Genomic DNA, 18,315 nt, shown 5'->3' with positions numbered 1-18,315 from the left:
GGGTAATTGAAAGCCTGGATCTGCACAGTTGTTTGCTCAGACGCCTCCGATCATCGGCGTTTGTGTGGGCGTAGCAGCTGAGAGTGCTGGTGTTTCGGTTTGAGTGGTTTCCCTGTAAACTGGTGACCGATTTCCTTGTTTACTAGCGATGACAAAGCACCATAAGGAGCTAAATCCTAGCCAAAGCGTTTTTTCATTTGAAAAAAAAAAGCTGATTAAAAAAATAACATTTGAAAGAAAGATTTGAAGGTGAAAAAAAATAAGATCCTAATCAGAAAACATTAAACCTGCAACTGATAAAAACAACACCTAAAATGTTTTAAATAAATATATTTGAAAAATAAAAATTAATTATTTTATCAAAAGAATTCCGTAGCTGAATCAAAATTATATTTATCTTGAAAAAACATTTTCATACAATTATTTTTATTGTGAATACGGGGTTTTCATTTAAAAAAAATTTCAACCTTTGAACATTCAGTTTCAAATTTAAAAAAAATTTCAATCACTTTTATTTTCTCCAAATGAACAAACCTTTTGGCCTGGATTTGCTCCACAGTCACGCCAAAGGAAGTCCGTCATCAGTTAACAATGAAACCACTTACTCCGAAACACCGGATGCAGCTTCTTTTTTTTTTTCCACAGGGGTGGTGGCTGCTGTTTGGCTTTCACAGCTTCCACTTCAGCCCACGAAAGCATGGGAATGCCGCTAGCTGATTTCTGAGCAAACTTGCGTTAAAGTGCGATATAAGTGACCACAAGTCGCCCCGCGTGTTTTTCCCACAGCTCAGGAGCCCCAGCCGCAGCACCCAGGGCCGAGAGCGGGACGCTTGCTCGGGCCGTTTCACCAGCGAGCGAGTCCGGACAAAGGGAAGAGAGAAGCCGAGCTAACGTTAGCTTCTCCCGGGCTAACTTAGCATTCCTCCAGCTGCGGCGCGATGCAGGCCATAAAGTGTGTTGTTGTCGGAGACGGGTGAGTTTCACCGCCATCCAGCCCGGTCGGCTGCCGGTTAACTGGAAAGACAAATCCCAGCTGGGAGGCTGTCACCGGACCAGCTCTCGTTTAAACCTCACTTTTTTTTTTTTCCTCACGGGTAAAGTTAGCTGGTACCGAGCTGTTAACTACCTGTTATACGAGAGTCGTAAACTCCTTCCACGAACAGCGAGCCTTTAGATTCCTGACTGAAAAACGGGCTGTTTTTATCACGAACTTGTTCAGTTAGGCGAATGTTTGACCCGGTTTCATTCTTTTCCCTCACATTTGGGTGAGTCAGATCTCACTGGGCAGCTCAGCTTTAAACCTGACTTAAACCTGGGTTTGGCAACAGTCTCACAGCAGTGGAGTGATTTCAAGATTTAAGCTTCTTGTTGCTCATACCTGATGTGTGTGTGTGTGAGACATTATAATACATGTCTTAACTGTTTACCTCAAGTTGTGTATGAAGTTGTGATCTCCCCTGATAGATGTGTTACATTGAGTGGGAGGTAAACACTCCTGAACTTCTCGACATGGGTGTGGTGGTTACCAGCACACTCATTCACTGGCTTGTGTTTGTGATATCTTTTTTTTTTTTTTTTTCTAATGTTCTTTGCAACCTGGAAACTTTAAAGTCCCACCAGGTTCACGCTGAAGTCTCTCATGACTCATTCAAATAATACTGTCATTCGGGAGCGTATAATCAAGTGTAAATAAACATGATGGACATTTATCATTGTGAAATAACCATTGCTTATATCCGTACGGGGGCCCAACGATTCCTAATGAGTGTTTTCTGTCCTCCAGCGCTGTGGGTAAGACCTGTCTGCTCATCAGCTACACCACCAATGCCTTTCCTGGAGAGTACATCCCCACAGTGTGAGTGTCTCGAGACTGCACTGCAGTGTGTATTTATTTATTTATGTCCAGCCCAGCATTCAATCATTTGTCTCCACCCTCGTCTCTCAAGCAGTCAATTGCTGTGGCATCCTATTCTCCGGCTGCCTTCGTTTTCAGATAGGAATTATGTTCGCTTTCGCGGAGCGACTGCAATTATTCTGATGACATATTTTCAGTTTCTGAGGAAAGCACAGTTATTTTCTGATTCCTGCTCCGGCAACGTCTTATCATTTGAGCTCCAAGTGGCTCAGAAGGCACCCGATAAACAATGTTTTAGTGACACCTTGATTTAAAATCCTCGTCGGCCAATGAGAATCCTGATGAGTTTGCCTCTTTTCAGGTTCGACAACTACTCTGCCAATGTCATGGTGGATGGGAAACCCGTGAACCTGGGCCTGTGGGATACAGCAGGGCAGGAAGACTACGACAGACTCCGCCCACTTTCCTACCCACAGACGGTATGACAGAAGGCGCCCTCATGTATTCGCTCAACATACGTGTGTTTGGACAGTTTCATCAATATGGTGGAACAAGGAAGTGAAATTAAATACACCTTTTGTGAGTCAGCCAGCAATAATCCTCACGACTTGTATTGTTTGTCACCCCAGGATGTGTTCCTCATCTGCTTTTCGCTCGTGAGTCCTGCCTCCTTTGAAAACGTCCGTGCCAAGGTGAGTCGGGAACGCGTCAGATGGTATTATGAGAAGTTTGACCTCTGCATACATTTATTCAAGTTTATTTGAGTTTGATTACGGTGGGATTTTGTTCAATATGTCCTCCGATAACCAGGATCGTGGGTGGGTTATGGGGCTATATGTCAATATCTTTAAAGGCACATCCCACTGCAACCTGGACTCTTTGCAATCATTGACTCATCTACAGATTAGAAGTAAAACTTCTTGCCTCACTCAGCTGGCAAATGATTTACACCTCTGCTTGTAAAGGAAGTGTGTGTGTAATCAGTAGTGCACCTCTTCTAAATCTTCATTAGTGAACAAGTGTTTCCTGTTTAAAAGAGATTGATATTTTAGTTAACAGTAAAATAACTTCAACATGTGTGATATGAAACAAATTATTGCTCCGTTTTTCACATTGAGGGTAAATCTGATCACATGTTAACACGATGACCAAGTTGATCATTAATTGGATTGGGTTATTTTTTGCCTTTGACAGTGACTCAGCGATTTATAGGCCGTATTTACCTTGTCACTCCTCACATAACCCTAAAGACCTTTGTGATCAAGGGTTTATTGGCCACTTAAGCTGTGTGTTTGTGATTAAAGCGATCCATTGAATCATATTTCCACTCTGGACATGAATATCTAAACATTTCTCATCAACAACAGTCACGAGGTGAATGTCATCAAGTGTTTCTGGCTTTGAGTTCCAGAAACTGTTTGACTTGTTCCAATAATGAGCTGAAACATCGTTAAATGTGATGAAAGTTCCATATTCGCGAGAATATTTTCTTGCCTAAACAAAGGTCACGATTGCATGTTTGCGAAGGAAGTTCCTCCCGGAGATAAACCCACAGGAAATCATTATCTGGCTCTCCAGTTCCCCTCAGCTCTGTTTTCTCAGCCCCACTGAGGAGCACACAGCAGGCAGGGCTGAAATAAAAAGGAAGCTTTGAAGTGCTGATCTTGCTGTGTTGTCTCGGTGCAGTGGTACCCCGAGGTGAGACACCACTGTCCCAACACTCCCATCATCCTCGTGGGCACCAAGCTGGATCTGAGAGACGATAAGGACACCACCGAGAAGCTGAAGGAGAAGAAACTCTCCCCGATCACCTACCCTCAAGGACTGGCTATGGCCAAAGAGATCGGTACCTTAAACAGCATCTCCTAAAAGTTAAGGGGGGGGGGGGGGGGGGGGGGGGACCATCTGAAGTTAACCAGCGTCTTTCTCTGTCTGCCTCCGCCAGGTTCTGTCAAGTACCTGGAGTGCTCCGCCTTGACTCAGCGTGGCCTTAAAACAGTTTTCGACGAGGCCATCCGGGCCGTGTTGTGCCCCCCGCCCGTCAAGAAGAAGGGGAAGAGGTGCTCACTCCTCTAAGACTTCTTCCACTGGAGATTATCGGGGGAACGTGACCGCGAGTGGCTGAAGGGTGGCGAAAGACACAGGAGAAAAGCACCAGTATACACACTTCAAAACAAGATAATGTACTTCAGATTCTGTCCTTCTGTAAGTGTAGCTACAAGTTATACCAACCGCTTCCTTGGAAAAACTCCATTCTTGGTCAGATTAGGAGAGGCGGGGCTAAAAGACGACTGTAGACCCCAGTTCCTCCCTGACGATGTATACTGTATAGACGAAACTGAATTTCTTGAGGCCTTCTTAAATGGATTGGATGTTTTGTAAAAAAAAAGAAAATAGACCGTGGAATGTCTCCAATTAATGTTTCCACTGGTTGTCCATCTTATGATTTATTTTTTTTGTTTACAGTCTTTAGTCGTTTGTTGAGTGGAAGAAATATTGCCAAATACATTCTGCACATTTGCTGTATTTTAGCCGTAAAGAAAATTTTGTTCCATTGTCTCAAAAAAAAAACAAAAAAAAAACCCAGACTACCTTGGGTTTCCGATCAGTGGCGTCTTCATAGTTTCACTTTTGCCTGGTTGTGTCGTCGCTCTGTCAACAAGGAGTAACCACCTGTGAACTTTAGGGTTTTTTTTTTTTTTTGCCTGAAACAACTGTCTGTGCTCCCCGTTTCCCCAGTAGCCAGTGTGATTCTTGTAAATTCATTCTGTTTGCATTGAATGACGCTTATAAAGTTCTAAAAAATAAAAAAAAATCCAGACTTTGTAGGAGGAAAAAAAAAGGTCTGCTGACACCAACAGTGCTATTATTCCCTCAGACATCCAGACACTCCAGTATTGTCCTCATTTGGCTCCAGTCGGACCCGCCGACTGTTTTCTCTTTGTAAGACCCCCCCCCCCCCCCCCCCCCCCCCCCCTTGAAGTGTCTGAGCTGCCCGGGAGCGAGAAGCCGAGCGCTTGATTACATGTTGGCGTAGACGTCGCTGAGGCGTTTTGGTGACGGGAACAAGAGCACCTTCGATGCTCTGCGGGCATTTACCGGAAAAACCTAATGTGCAGCACATTTTTCGTTCTTTTTTTTTTTTTTTGGTTTGTTTGAGATCGCATCACTACTGGCTGAGCAGCGTCACTAAGAAGAGCACCTCCGCCTGCTAACGGTAACGGAGCTGCTGTCGGTTATGATGTAGTATCCAGTGTACTCATCTTTTTTCTTTTTTTTTTGTTATAATCATGTGATCTATTTTGTATCTTTCGTCACAGAAGTTACACTCACTCACTGTATTGTTTAACTAACACTATGAATATCCTTTTGTTTTTATTACCTCCACAGTTAACGCTACCTTAATCTCCCCTACAAGCCTAGCTTTTTTGTAATTAATGCTGACAGCATGTATGTGCATCATATACTGAAAACTAAGATTAGAATTGCTACAGTTATATTTTTTGCCTATTTACAAAAGAAGATAAAAATGTATTTGAACTACTAGATCAGGGGTTAAGTACATGTTGCTCATCTGTCTTGTATTCAGACATCAAGCTGTGCTTTAATTCAAGCCAATGTTGTGACTCTTTAGTTTTATGGGTAAAAGCTATTGTCACTTTTTGAAAAAGCCAATAAATTCCTTTAAAATCAACTCTTATTCTGTTTTGTTTTTTTATTCCTCACAATAGTTGGTCATCGCCCATTCCAGACACACCCAAGAAGATTTGACCGATCAAAACTATTAAAAAGATGATTCACTATCTAATGGGGGAAAAAAATACAGGTTCCTCGTTTGTCTGAACACGTGATTTATCGTGTGCGTAGAGAAAGAGAAACTTGTGAGAAACAAAGTAGGGCTACTGGATCTGAAAAAAGTTAATTTCTGAAGAAGCGTTTCACCTTTTTATTACAAAATAAAACAAAACCTTACACAACCGTGTCAAAAAAAAACTTTGACAATTCATCAACCCACAAGGTGTTTTTTTTTTTGTTGTAGTGAGTTTGGCACCGAAGCCAAAGTAACAAATCTTAAATTAAGATCACGCCGTCGGCGTACAAATACTTTTCACAATCTTGAGTACGTGGTTCAGTTATCTCGACGTTCGCCTCCCCGCAGCTCAGGAATCCACGAATCGCAGCAGTGTGCCTGAAGTGGTCGGTATGCTGGGAAGAAATGAAGAGGGAGGTTCAGTGAGCCAGGTCAATGTACATTTGGAAGAGTACTCTTGGAACAGAAAAGTACAGCGATGTCTCAAATGCACACGTGCAAGACAGTATCTGCGGCGAATGCAGTTCACTTCGACCAATAAAGAAATACTTTATGTATGTTATAGGATCATTTCTCATGTAAAGAACTCATTGAAATGACCTTTTTTTTTTTTTTTTGGGTTACTGTGTTGACACATTAGGTTTTTGGTCAAAAGTTGTATAAAAGCCAACAAACGTATCTACATTAACCCTTTATCTGGAAAGGGATCATATTTAAAAGCTTAATCTCTCTTTATACGGGCTCTAAAATAGTAAGTTTCCACACAGTTTATTTGTAAGACATTAAAAACGGCAATGGACTACATTAGACTGCAGATGTGAACCCAATGAAGTGTCCAGTGTCACGCGGAAGTCGTCGATTCCTGACATTAGTGCCGTCAAAGTCAGTTACGACTAGAAATATGTAGCACCCGCTCTTTTCATTTTGAAAAATCCTGGAAAAAAACAACGTGCGTATCAAGTCAGACATCACCTTTCGACCAGCTCTGCGCCGACAATGTCGTGGATGTGGTATTTCATGTGGAATTTCACTTGAGAGTTTGTCTTCCGTTCTTCTATCTCCGCCTGCAAGACTTCGCTATATTTGGACTTCTTCACCATGGCGAGCACTGCTTTACGACCTGGGGGGGGGGGGGGGACGTCCCAAATAGACCGTCCTTCAGTTAGCGTGACACCGTCAATTATTTTGCAAAGTAAATTTTGGGGAAGAAAATTAAGTTAGGTGGAGCACTGGTGTTCACCAAAAAAAAACAACACAACCTTTTATGAAGTACTTGGTGAACTTCCCGGAGTTGGGGATGGAAAGCCACCAGCTGCCGGCGTCCCTCACTGTCAGGACACCCGACTTCACCAGCTGCCTAGGTGGGGGGGCGATAAGGTCAAACTCCTTTGACACAGAATATTTAGACTCACAGTGACATGAAGTGAGAGGATCTTGTGATTAATCCTGAAAATAATCTTGACACTTGACACAAAATAAAGAATACACCGAAACGGCTTCCTTTCCCTACGTTATCTCGGAGTCGGTGAACAGGAACTCTCTGAGCATCTTGTCTTTGGTGAAGCTCAGGTCGGTGCAGACGGACCCCACTTTCTCCAAGAATCTCTCCACCGTCGCCCGCGTGACTTTGCCCTCCTCTCCGGCCAGCGCTTTGGCCTTGTAGTCGGAGGTGAACACCAGCCCGAAAGCGTCCGCGTCGAACCCGAGCTGGAACATCAGCAGGGACCCTTCTTCACGCAGTTTGTTCTGCGTGCAACAAAACAAACAAAAACGGTGGCTCGCATTTGCACCGGAAAAGGGTTGAATGAAGCTTTTGACGCGTCCGAGAGTGGCGAGCCACCTTACCACCTCCTTGTCCACCAGGGTCTTGTCGTTATGGAGGCTGTAGAGTTGATGCTTGAGCACGATTTGTGGCAACGTGTCATTGAAGAGCTTTCTGGGAAACAGCGTCCTGAGATACTCCAGGGTGGTTCTGACGTCGGTCGGTCCTTAAAAAAATAAAGTGTAACTTTATTGAGTTTTCTTTAAAAAAAAAAAAAAAGTGATTGGCTTTTTTTTGTTTTTGCAGTTACCCGTACCGTCTCCGTCACTGACAGCTCCAAATGTCTCTGAGCCATTTCTTCTTTTCTTCACCATGAAAGTGTCTGAAACCAGAGCTCGTTTCCTGTTCATTACTGGGCGAGAAATAAAGGTCGTCAATAAATAACCGGCATTAGAAAAAAATGGTTGGATTGTACCATTTTGTTATTTTAGTAAGATCTATAAAATGTGGAAACCTGAAAGCCATTACCTGCTAACTTTAGAACAAGATGAAGAGAAACGTGTATATATATATATCAATGTACAGTGATTAAAACTACAACATCTACGTAGCAAAGGAAAAAAAAACTGAAAAGCAGCCTTTACAAATTAAAAAAGCACATTTCAATCTTTATATTCAGTTTGATCTAATCCGTTCAGCTCAATCCAATATCTCTCTACACCCAATATTTCATTTTATACACACAATCAATCAAACATGGTGCTGTGATATAAGATCTCTGTGATTCTGGTACTAGTTTCGTGTTGTTTTGTAAAGAGAAGACAGCTTTTTTACAGTTTTTTATACGATTCCAGTGCATTGATCACTAACAACAGATGATAGCAATACACCACATATATACAACAATATATACATATAATCAAAGGAGGAGAGAGAAGATTTGGTTTACGCCATCACATCTCTGCGGAAGGTAAATCACAAACTGTTGAGAAAGACTAAACATTGGATGTAATCCCTCAGACCTTTTTGTTCGCCTCATCCCAAACTACATGGCCAAATTCTGCTGTTCGGCGAAGCACCGCTATCTAAGATGTTTGCATGAAGTATAACTACGGTATTTAGATAAGTCGTGAGTGTTTCGGATCGAGTTGTTTCCCTGTTAACTGGTGACCGACTTCCTTTGTTGCATCGTGTTCCAGCAGATGGAGAAAAAAAAAACGACAGAAAGCCGCAGCTGTACTGGCAAACGCCGTTTAAACTTGATTGTAAGTACGTTTAAATGGAGTTCAACAGGACACCTACAGATTTCTGTCGGGCTTTTAAAATTTGGTGTTCCTCGCAGCAACAATGGACGATAAAGGAAGTCGGCCACCAGTTAACAGGGAAACCACTTAAATTCGAAACACCTCACAACATCCAGAAGTGAATTTAAATCAAGCCACCAGTTTCATTTCACTTTTTGTTGCCAGCTCAGCTGGCACCGTGTAGTTAACGTCCAAGCTCCTTAAAACCCTGTCTTACCTGATGATAACTGTTAATAACTGTTCGGTTTCTCATCGTTTTGAATCCACTCAGCCTCACACGTCCTCACAGCGACAACGAGCAGCTGACTCCGGGTTTAAGGGTAATTTATTCAAGAAGACGTGTCGCGCCCGCTACGCAGCGGTGTGGAGGAGAAACTACACCCGGAAGTAGCCTTACGTTTTGTTGTTAGCATGTGATGCAAGTTAGCTGCCTTGTTCAGGGAACCCAAACATTCCGGTTTGTAACGTTTATTTTTATGTTTTTACGAGGTTGTCGCTTAAGATCTTGCAGCGTGCGCCAATTTTTTTTTTACTTAACATTGCTACGATAACTTAAAGTTACAATGATTTTATACAACATGCATGCGCGCAGTGATTCACAAAATGTGTTAACTGGATCTGCTTTAAGTTTAGTTTGTACATCCCATGCATGAAAATGTTCAACAAAGATGATCGGGAAAGGAGACTTTGCTCACAGCAAATGAGTTCCTAAACACTGAGAACTGATGCAATTGTGTGTGGATGACTTCTAGATTTTCAACAAAACATAATTTCAAAAATACGAAATATGTAATAAAATATATTTTCTTATCATTTTGCCGCAGATCTTGCAGAATTAAAAACCGCGTGACAGTTTTAATATTATTAGAGTAATCAATTTCTTGCTATGTTGTGTGGCTTCATTAAGACTCATATCAGCCTCAGTGGATCGGATTAAATAAACTGTATGCATCAGTTTTTGTAAAAAGCAAAAATGACATAACACAGTAGTAGCTTGCGCACAAAGATGGACAATCCTCAGTTTTGGTTTAGTCAGACTTTTTAGCCGATTGTCATGGCCACTTTTAAAGATACTTCCAGTTTCAGAGACATTCACACCTGCAGACCGTCTGGACACACCACCTAACAAATAAACACACACACAGGGAGAAAACCTTGACATGAAGCATTACTTTAAGCTGTTTTTGTAGTACTTCCCTTCACATTTCAGTAAAGGAGGGGTGCGTAGTCCTCATCATTGACTATTTGCTTCCTCCCTCAGCAATGAACCGCCACAGATCGCGCAGTCCAAGCTCCAGCTACCACAGCCGGCAGTCCTCATACAAGAGAGGACAAGATGACGGCGGGAGAAGTTACACTGAAAATAAAAGCTTCCAACCGACGAAACAGCAGTATCAGTCTGGGTCGACGCCGGGGCAAAGCACGCCGAGCTCTCCATCCTTGAGCACCAGGAGAGAGCTCTACGAAAGGGACTTTCCAGTGTACAAACAGCCCGTTGAAGTAGGCTGTTTTTCCCTGGACTCCGAACGGCGGTTCTTCAACGACAGCAGGCAGATGAGGTACTACGTGGAACCTGACAGAAATCCTCACTTTGACCTGAGGGACGGCTACAAGGACCGCTTCATAAAGCGAGACGACAGCGTGAAGGAGAAGCTGGACCATCTCCTTCGCTGGGTCGTGGCCAACAAATCGAAGCTGAAGTCAAAGGCGCCCTCGGCCTCGCCGTGGTAAGTCAACAATACACGCGCACACAGACGTTCCTCCGTCACTCACCATAACTGTACCTGCTGGGAGCGTACCCTTCCATCAACCTCCGCTCCTTCCAGCGCTTTAGACGTGGACTTTGTGACGTGGAGGGGTCACCTCACCAAGCTGCTGACCACTCCGTACGAGATGAGGGAGGGCTGGATGCTGGCGGTCACCAGGTTCGGGGGAACACTTTACATCAGCGAGGTGGAAACAGAAGCCGCCCGCAGGGAACGAGACAACCGCACCGAGAGGCACGAGGAGATGATGTACTGGGGATACAAGTTCGAGCAATACACATGTGCAGGTCGGTGGGTTTTGTTTTTCCTCACATTTATTTTCGAGCAAGTCCAGTTGCAAAGAGAGATCAGCCGGGCTAAACTCAAGTTATCTACTTCACATACATTCAAAAGAAGAACCAGAAACTTCAACTTGAATCATGAGGTTGAGTTTAAAGTTGAACATTTTTTACTCCACTCCATCCATCTTCTTTATATCCTTTTGTGATCCTTCGATGCTCAACCCGATTCCATTTTACCTCAAAGTATATATATTTATATATTTTTCACCCATGGGAGAGAAGCCAGGTAAGTACAGGGAGAACATGCAAACTCAAAACAACCCCCCCCCCCCCGAACAAAGACTCGGACCGGGGATGTCCTCGCTGTGAGTGGACAGTGCTAACCACTACACCATAGTGCCCCTCAATATTACTTGAAAAGCAGTTATTTTGTTGGAATATGTCGTGTGTTGGGGCTGAATCAAAGGTTAAAAACATTTTGAGTCAATGGAACGATGACGCTTCACCTCCGTCCGTCCCTGTAGATACCGTCCACGCCCTGCCGGACCCCGGGGGGGTGGTCAACACTAACGAGGCCTTCTGCACCGTGGTCCAGACTCGGCTGGCGGACCACAGACTTCTGTTCTCCGGCGAGGTGGACTGTCGAGAGAAAGACCCCGAGGCCCCGCCCCCTCCCGCCTGCTACGTGGAGCTGAAGACGTCGGCAGAGACCTGCACACCGAAACAGCGCAGCAACCTCCACCGGTAGCCGAAGCGCCGAATCAGCAGGTCGCCCGACTCCTCCCCGTGTGGTGGTCGGAAGCTGACGACTCTCCCCGTCCTGCTCAGGTTCAAGCTGCTGAAGTGGTGGGCGCAGTCGTTCCTCCCCGGGGTGCCTCGCGTCGTGGCCGGATTCCGGGACCACGAAGGAGTCGTCGTTTCCGTCGAGACTTTCCACATCTCCAAGATCTCGCACCTGATCAAGGTGCGGCGGCGTCGCGACAAAACGAGCATTTTAGGTATTTTATCTGGCAGTCGTTTGAGAGAACCTGAGCTTCTGTGTCTCTTTCATAGAACGAATACAACTGCTGGAAGCCGACGGTGTGTATGAACTTCTGCTGCGAGTTCCTGTCCTTCGTGAAGCACGTCGCCACTGAAGACTGTCCTCGGTGAGTCACATCAGACCGAGGGCGACAAGCAACTTTTACAGTCACAATTATATTATTCATTCTGAATATTTGGGAGAAATGTTCCCATTTTTTGCTTCCGCTTCAGCGTGGTGTACCTGTTCTCCTGGGATCCACACAAGGACGTGACCTACTCCATCCACAGGGACTCGCAGTACTCCTTCCTACCGCAGTGGTACATCGAGGAGATCGCCAGGGGTCCGGACTCACACCACCAGTCCATGAGCCGCGACTGAAACGTTCAGATCCGACGACCGAAGTTTCAGTGTCAATGAACTCTAATCCAGGATTCCAGTGGAGATTTTATCTGTAATGAGCCGCAAGTTTGAACACAGCATGTATTTGTTTTAAATAAAGGGAGCCGTCACAACCCGTCGTCAGTATCGTTTCTTAAACTTTATTGCTCCCTGGTTATCACAGTAACTTAAACCTCAGTTTAAGCGAAAAATTAGAAAATGCACCTTTCAAAAACTGAAGATATGAACCATTAGGTACGGAGTGGTTAGTGGCAAAGTGTTTTAATGTAAACATGTCAAGGTCCACTTTAGAAATGAATCCCATTAAACAAACAACTCTGACCAGCTTTCAGAGCAGCAAGACCCGGTGAACGTGTCGTTCAGATAAACAAACTCGCTTCATTCCAGAAAACACGGCCCGGAGAAGTACTTTGGGATCCACGTCGATTGTAATGTCATTACAATTCACGCTGAATAACTGGCAGCGACAAAATGAAGAAGTCTGTTGATTTCAAAAAAAAATTAAGGAGTCAAGCGGGCCGTGACCGCCGCTGCTTTAAAGACATTAAAAGGTGAGAAATGGTTGGTATACTGACCTCCAATAATAAAAACAGGAGAAGGAACACAGTGCATTCGATGTTTGTGTCGATTCACACACATTTAAAAAAAAAAAGGCACTTAAATAGCCACTGTAGTGTTTGTACACACGTCATCTTTACTATAAAACCGTTAAGTTAAAACTATTTTACAAGCAAATTTAATTTAAATTCCAAGTACAATTTAACGCGACGACGACACTTCACGGCATCTCTGATTCAATACATGCAAACCCATGTATTCTAGGCCTTTTTTTGTCTTTATGAATTTCATCACTCCCGTGAACATTTTTCTGAAATGAAACAGTCGGTGCCGATTGCGCACGCTGTCGCAGTAAGCGTGCGCATCTTAAAGTCGACTTCTCTGTCGAACGTGCGGCAGGGATTTCTTAAGGTTTCACAGTTGGAAACACAAGAAAAGAATTAGAAAAGTGAACGTACTTCTCAGTGATACAGATAGTGACAGCTGCCATACAGTGTCCAGAGGATTCCGGGTTACAGTGGTTGAAGACAGTTTTTTTTTTTCCTCTAGACTGGGAGTCACGATGCTTATCCAAGCTATGATTAAAACCAGATTCCACTCCACCACACACACACACACACACACACGTTTAACCCTACTGCATACGACACTAAATCCGTGTCTGAGTTGAACCCGGGAGCCAAAATCAGATTTTTCACTTACAAATTTCAATATTACAAATAAACTTTTTTTTTTTTCCCCTCCAATCACTACAAATGAAAGAAGTTTAACATTAATTTTTTTCCTGTCAAATATTCATTTCAGGATTGGTGCCATGACACCTTAAAGAAAAAATGATCCGTTATACAAGAGCTCAGTGGATTGTAGGACAATCTGCTTTGTGACCAAACTCATTCCCTAAAAAATAAAAAAAAATAAAAATTTATATTAACTGCTATTTACCAGTGGAGATAAAAAAAAAAGTCTGCATATGTGGAAGCAGTTTAAAGTTAAAATGAGAGGGTAATCAGCATTAAACCCTTCATTGGTCACGGTTTACGGTCATGTATGGTAATCTGTGGCTTGAAAAGCCAGCAATCCTACCTCCTAATGCAACGTGCACGTCATTGAAGCAACAAAAAGTCGTTAGGCACCAAATCACGCCAACTGATGAGTGCAACAATGCCGATTCCGCTTTCCAGTCGTACGCCCTTCTCAGTGTTTGAGCTTCTTGTTCAGGCCCATGGCTTTGAAGGTAGCAGCAGTGATCTTCTCGTACACCACGAACATGAGCGCAGCCGTCAGCACCGTCTGGAGCAGCTTGGCCTCCAGGCCTTTGTACAAACCAAGGAACCCATTCTTCCTGGAAGAAACAAGAGTCGACGGCTTATCAAGCGGGCGCCGCCACGTGTCCAACCGCGGTGTGCGGGTTCGCGTCGCCGGCTGCAACTCACTTGATTCGGTCCATGAGCAGGAACAGGATGTTGGAGAGGCCGCCGAGCACGCCGCTGTTCCCCTCGCCCCTGTACTGGCCAAACTGATGAGAGAACCTCCAAGTTATTGTTGTTCATTTTGAATTACTTGACCTTAAATACACCATATTTCTACATTCCTACGCAAAGGAGTCAACATTTTATGATATATTCCCTATAAATAATCATAAAACTATTGTTTTAGGCACAGCATACAGTTACTATCACTTTCTTAGGTCGGTCATAACTCCTAGTCTCTAACATTTTATTTAACTTAATGTTAAAATACCGACGTTCAAACAGACGACGTAGTTTTCATGAAAGCCAATCGACAAAATGAATAAAGGTCGTCTGTCTTGACTCAGCATGTGGCTCACTGATGGCTCAAAGAGTTTATACATGGAATACAGGAAATGTATTCAGTATTATTTTTAGTCTTTCGTTGAAATGAAATGTGCCTTCAGTTGAAAGAAAAAAAAAAAAAAAAAAAGGAAGCGCATTAGTTTGCGTGAAGCCGCACTCACCCTGAGGATGGCCTGAACGGTCTGAAGGGGATACGTCACAGTGGTCGCCACGGCCTTGGCGATGGCCCCGATGACGAAAATCTCCGCTGACGATATCTGTGGTCGCAGAAGATTTAACGGTTTTTTTTTCCCCCCAAAAAGATCTATCTATCGTGTGCTCTATCCTCTCACCCTTCTCCCTCCCTTGCCCGCTCTCCTCTTCATGGCCTCATAAAACATGAACTGTACCGCCGGGTTGAGGACGAGGATGAGCGAGGGCAGCGTGCTGCTCCACAGCGTTCCCACCCCCTCGTTGGCTATGATCTGCGAGAAAGCATCTGCAAAAGGGGACACATTTTTTATTTTTTTTTAAATCCAAACTCAGGCAAGTTTTCAAAAACAGCAGCAAGCTGACAAAAGAGAGCACATCTGAAGGGTCCACATACCAAATATGCCTCTGTACCGGGTCTGATGGAGGTCTTCATTCCTGAACTTCACCCCCTGCAGTTTGAGGCGAGTGTTGACCACCCACATGGGAGTGGTGAGGATCACATTCACAACACCTGCACAAACAGCAGAGGCTCAGCATCGCAGCGAATGGCTCCTTATTGCCTCGGGAGGTTTTTGTCCCCCCCCAAAAAAAGGACCAAAATAACATTTTGGTGGATGACAAGAAGGTTTGATGAAAGCCTGTGAGGGCGTCTTTCAATCCTCCACTTTGATCACGTCCTTTAAATGACTGGAAAGGATTCTTTTTGCGGTATGCCTTTACCTGACACCACCCCCATCAGCAGGTCTTTGCTGGGTCTGGACTTCCCTGCGCCAGACGTTGCCAGCTTCTTCAGCGAGTTGAAGGTGTAGAAGTAAACAAAGTTGGAGCAGCAGAGACTGGAGATCACCGGGAACCAGCCTCTGTACAGGGACAGACTGGGGGAAGAAGAGGAGAGTCGCAGAGACCCAGTGAGCCGAGAAGAAATGACCAATGTTCCAATACCATTCCGTCTACTGGGATTGCAATTTTTCTTATTCAAACCAGAAATAGAGGTAATTACTTTGTATTTTCATGTTAATTTTACTTACATGCCTTCCTCCTTCACGATCTCAGCCAGTATGATGTGGGTCGACTTCGACTTTCGTTTCTCATCCACTGCAAGACACGCAAAGGTTATTGAAGAAGACTATCAGACACGTTACTTTGTCCCTGCATAAATACATTTCCTACAATATTACATTTTCGTGAACCTCGATTTCAAAGCCTAATATATGTATATTTAAGATTTAAGAAGCTTTATTGTCATTGTTCAAGTACAACGAAATTCCGTTTGTTGCATCACTAATAGCAGCAGCAGCATGTCACATCCATTTGTGGGTTGGAATCTAATTTGTATATTCGAAGAACGATCTGCTTTGCAACACTGCATGCCCTCCAGATGTCAAGACTGAACTAAACCACACTTATGGGGGTATTAATAACACAATTTAATGTAATAACACATAACAGGGGACACAGAAATGCGGTGTCATTTAGCATGACATTTGTGAGAGCAAACTCGTGGCCACAAAACATCAATATATCCCTATCTAAAAGAAACGATTGAAGTCATGGGCTCAAAGGTCAAAAATAGGCCCTCAGCTGCTCCGAGGGAACATTTATTTCACTTCATTTAATTTATACAAGGTTTCAGAGGCTGTACTTTTATTACTTGAATAAAAATAAACCTGTGTTTTGATCTGACGACCAGGTACCAATCAAAACTAAAAGACTCAATGTCACCACCCACCGTCCATCCAGCTATCCTCTATATCGCTTAATCCTGAACAGGGTCACAGGGCGCTGGGGCCAATCCCAGCTCACTATGGGTGAGGTCAGGGTACACATGCAGAGGTCACCAGTCCATCACAAGGCAAACACACACACACACATTCACACCTATGTGCAGTTTAAGGTCACCTATTAACCCCAGACATGCATGTTTTCGGACTGTGGAGTACCTGGAGAAACCCCACGTGCACATCCGGGGGACAACACGCAAACTCCACACAGAAACCTCCAGCTGGTACTTGAAGCCATGAACAAGAGCGCGAAGCACTGCTCCAGTACACAAGTTATGAAATGTTATGTGGATAGTACAAGCTCAGATTTCTGAGAGTGGTGCAAAAACTAAATCGGTGCACTTTTCATTGACATGAACCAGTTGATAAACCTTTCAGTTGATAACGGTTGAAACTCACCCTGCAGTCTGCTTTTGGCCGTGTCCAAAGGGAAGAAGACGGACATGGCTGTCACGCTCCCCTGAAAGAAACACCCTGACATCAGTAATGCATGATCATTCCCATTCCTCCCCCCCCACCAACAAAGCTTGTCGTCTTCACTCACCATTGCACCCGCCACCGCGTGAACCAGCGTCTCGTAAGACATGAGGCCGGCGGCCGCGCCTCCGTTCGCCGACATGTCTGCAGGGTTTACCGGCGAGGACCGACTCGAAGCACCGGGGAAGGAGGAAGAGAGAGGTGGTCGGCCCGGCTTGTCAAGCTGTGGAAGCGGGTTGCGCAACAGGCTAAATATCCAGAACAACAACTCTCAAAGTGCAAGGAAGGCGTAAAGTTGTCCAGGAAGAGGAAAAAAATATATAAAGTGAAGTTTCCTCCCAGTTTTCATTGATTGGTTAAAGATGACAGCTCTACCGCCTTCAACTCTTCTTCGCTGTAAATGAACCATGGGCGTTGAGTTGCCGCCACCTACTGGACTGGAGGGTGAAGAGTATGACTTAATGAATGAATGGTTTATTTCTGCTCATAGTTCAACTGAGAAAATACAAATACCAACAAATACAGGTCACTCTAAATGACCAAGAAAAGGAATAGGCTGAAGCCAGTGGCTTATTCATGCCTATCCAATAGATTCTATGGAATAATCTAGAGCAGGAGTGGAGCCACATACTGTTCAATTTCATCTTGGCACTTGAGCACAAGTGAAATAATCCCATGATGATGACCTTTAAGTTGAAACTTTATAGTTTTTCTTTGTTTTGGCGTAGAGTATACATGATGAAAATGTCTATATTCACACAAAAACAAACCATTACTGCCGAAAAGGACTACAATCGTAACATGAAGCCACTTTTGATAATACCTTTTTGTGCAAAATACCGTGAAATTTAAAAAAAAAAAAAAAAAAAAATCTATTATTGTTGCATTATGCATGTTTTTGCAAAGTCACCCTAACAGCATGGCTTTGCCACTAATGCTAGTTTGTTAGCAACAAGGTAACTGGCTTTCATGGCAGCATGACCGATCCTTCAGCTTGGGTCTCGGTGTTGTGTTGTGTCTGCTATTCTTGATGAAAATATGATGATGGCGAGGATGATGATGATACTTTGGTGTATTTAATCTGTATATATTAGTTGATCTGCTGGTGCTATTTCAGTGTATTTAATGCTTACATGTAGTATTAAAAGAACATGGTGTAATTATCTATGTATTATGTATATTTATGAGCATTTCTGTTCAGTGTCATACACCTAATATAAAAAAGATATACTAGAACTATGTATGATAAAATTGCATTATGAATACATTCACTTTTGAGACATGTAGTTTT

The 18,315-nt window shown here is 43.7% G+C and overlaps 4 protein-coding genes across 5 annotated transcripts; 2 read left to right on the top strand and 2 right to left on the bottom strand.

Moving 5' to 3' along the window:
- Window positions 1-617: 617 nt before the first annotated feature.
- On the top strand, window positions 618-4,483 carry LOC308124964 (ras-related C3 botulinum toxin substrate 1-like). Its single transcript, XM_080488390.1, has 6 exons — window positions 618-973; window positions 1,784-1,855; window positions 2,217-2,334; window positions 2,485-2,547; window positions 3,542-3,701; window positions 3,801-4,483. The coding sequence occupies exons 1-6, from the start codon at window positions 939-941 to the stop codon at window positions 3,929-3,931; spliced, it is 579 nt and encodes a 192-aa protein (XP_080344516.1). The 5' UTR covers window positions 618-938; the 3' UTR covers window positions 3,932-4,483.
- Window positions 4,484-5,786: 1,303 nt separating this feature from the next.
- LOC308124734 (inactive serine/threonine-protein kinase 19) lies at window positions 5,787-9,071 on the bottom strand. The gene is made up of 7 exons (XM_080487959.1): window positions 8,950-9,071; window positions 7,745-7,840; window positions 7,512-7,654; window positions 7,177-7,412; window positions 6,926-7,023; window positions 6,639-6,786; window positions 5,787-6,061 (listed from the first exon to the last, which is right to left on the bottom strand). Exons 2-7 carry the CDS (start codon window positions 7,836-7,838, stop codon window positions 6,016-6,018), a joined length of 765 nt encoding a protein of 254 aa, XP_080344085.1. The 5' UTR covers window positions 7,839-7,840; window positions 8,950-9,071; the 3' UTR covers window positions 5,787-6,015.
- Window positions 9,072-9,099: 28 nt separating this feature from the next.
- Window positions 9,100-12,320, top strand: dxo (decapping exoribonuclease). Its single transcript, XM_080487957.1, has 7 exons — window positions 9,100-9,189; window positions 9,994-10,459; window positions 10,559-10,785; window positions 11,304-11,523; window positions 11,608-11,743; window positions 11,833-11,927; window positions 12,034-12,320. The coding sequence occupies exons 2-7, from the start codon at window positions 9,996-9,998 to the stop codon at window positions 12,179-12,181; spliced, it is 1,290 nt and encodes a 429-aa protein (XP_080344083.1). The 5' UTR covers window positions 9,100-9,189; window positions 9,994-9,995; the 3' UTR covers window positions 12,182-12,320.
- Window positions 10,805-17,422, bottom strand: slc25a17l (solute carrier family 25 member 17-like). Of its 2 annotated transcripts, XR_013936321.1 has the most exons (10): window positions 17,092-17,422; window positions 16,947-17,007; window positions 15,795-15,861; window positions 15,487-15,641; window positions 15,161-15,277; window positions 14,907-15,052; window positions 14,736-14,831; window positions 14,194-14,276; window positions 13,844-14,102; window positions 10,805-12,177 (listed from the first exon to the last, which is right to left on the bottom strand). XR_013936321.1 is itself a non-coding variant. In XM_080487958.1 (9 exons), exons 1-9 carry the CDS (start codon window positions 17,164-17,166, stop codon window positions 13,955-13,957), a joined length of 948 nt encoding a protein of 315 aa, XP_080344084.1. In that variant the 5' UTR covers window positions 17,167-17,422; the 3' UTR covers window positions 12,315-13,954. The 2 variants fall into 2 exon arrangements, 1 of the variants encoding a protein (XP_080344084.1); XM_080487958.1 differs by lacking the exon at window positions 10,805-12,177 and having other exon boundaries at window positions 12,315-14,102.
- Between the last annotated feature and the right edge of the window lie 893 nt (window positions 17,423-18,315).

The sequence above is a fragment of the Lipophrys pholis genome (genome assembly GCF_963383615.2).
Source record: "Lipophrys pholis genome assembly, chromosome: 19".
NCBI lineage: Eukaryota > Metazoa > Chordata > Actinopteri > Blenniiformes > Blenniidae > Lipophrys > Lipophrys pholis.
This window is presented reverse-complemented; position numbering and strand designations above follow the sequence as displayed.

What these genes read in the sequence shown, in the direction of transcription:
- LOC308124964 (XM_080488390.1), top strand. Translation starts at nt 939, where the DNA reads ATGCAGGCCATAAAGTGTGTTGTTGTCGGAGACGG. An exon ending in TTGAAAACGTCCGTGCCAAG is followed by an intron (nt 2,548 to 3,541) that starts GTGAGTCGGGAA and finishes GTCTCGGTGCAG; the next exon opens with TGGTACCCCGAGGTGAGACA. An exon ending in GGCTATGGCCAAAGAGATCG is followed by an intron (nt 3,702 to 3,800) that starts GTACCTTAAACA and finishes TGCCTCCGCCAG; the next exon opens with GTTCTGTCAAGTACCTGGAG.
- LOC308124734 (XM_080487959.1), bottom strand. Translation starts at nt 7,838, where the DNA reads ATGAACAGGAAACGAGCTCTGGTTTCAGACACTTTCATGGTGAAGAAA. An exon ending in CACCAAGTACTTCATAAAAG is followed by an intron (nt 6,787 to 6,925) that starts GTTGTGTTGTTT and finishes CCCCCCCCCCAG; the next exon opens with GTCGTAAAGCAGTGCTCGCC. An exon ending in GGCGCAGAGCTGGTCGAAAG is followed by an intron (nt 6,062 to 6,638) that starts GTGATGTCTGAC and finishes ATTTCTTCCCAG; the next exon opens with CATACCGACCACTTCAGGCA.
- dxo (XM_080487957.1), top strand. Translation starts at nt 9,996, where the DNA reads ATGAACCGCCACAGATCGCGCAGTCCAAGCTCCAGCTACCACAGCCGG. An exon ending in GCGCCCTCGGCCTCGCCGTG is followed by an intron (nt 10,460 to 10,558) that starts GTAAGTCAACAA and finishes CGCTCCTTCCAG; the next exon opens with CGCTTTAGACGTGGACTTTG. An exon ending in AGATCTCGCACCTGATCAAG is followed by an intron (nt 11,744 to 11,832) that starts GTGCGGCGGCGT and finishes TCTCTTTCATAG; the next exon opens with AACGAATACAACTGCTGGAA.
- slc25a17l (XM_080487958.1), bottom strand. Translation starts at nt 17,166, where the DNA reads ATGTCGGCGAACGGAGGCGCGGCCGCCGGCCTCATGTCTTACGAGACG. An exon ending in ACGCGGTGGCGGGTGCAATG is followed by an intron (nt 17,008 to 17,091) that starts GTGAGTGAAGAC and finishes TGTTTCTTTCAG; the next exon opens with GGGAGCGTGACAGCCATGTC. An exon ending in ATCGTGAAGGAGGAAGGCAT is followed by an intron (nt 15,642 to 15,794) that starts GTAAGTAAAATT and finishes TTCTTCCCCCAG; the next exon opens with TCTGTCCCTGTACAGAGGCT.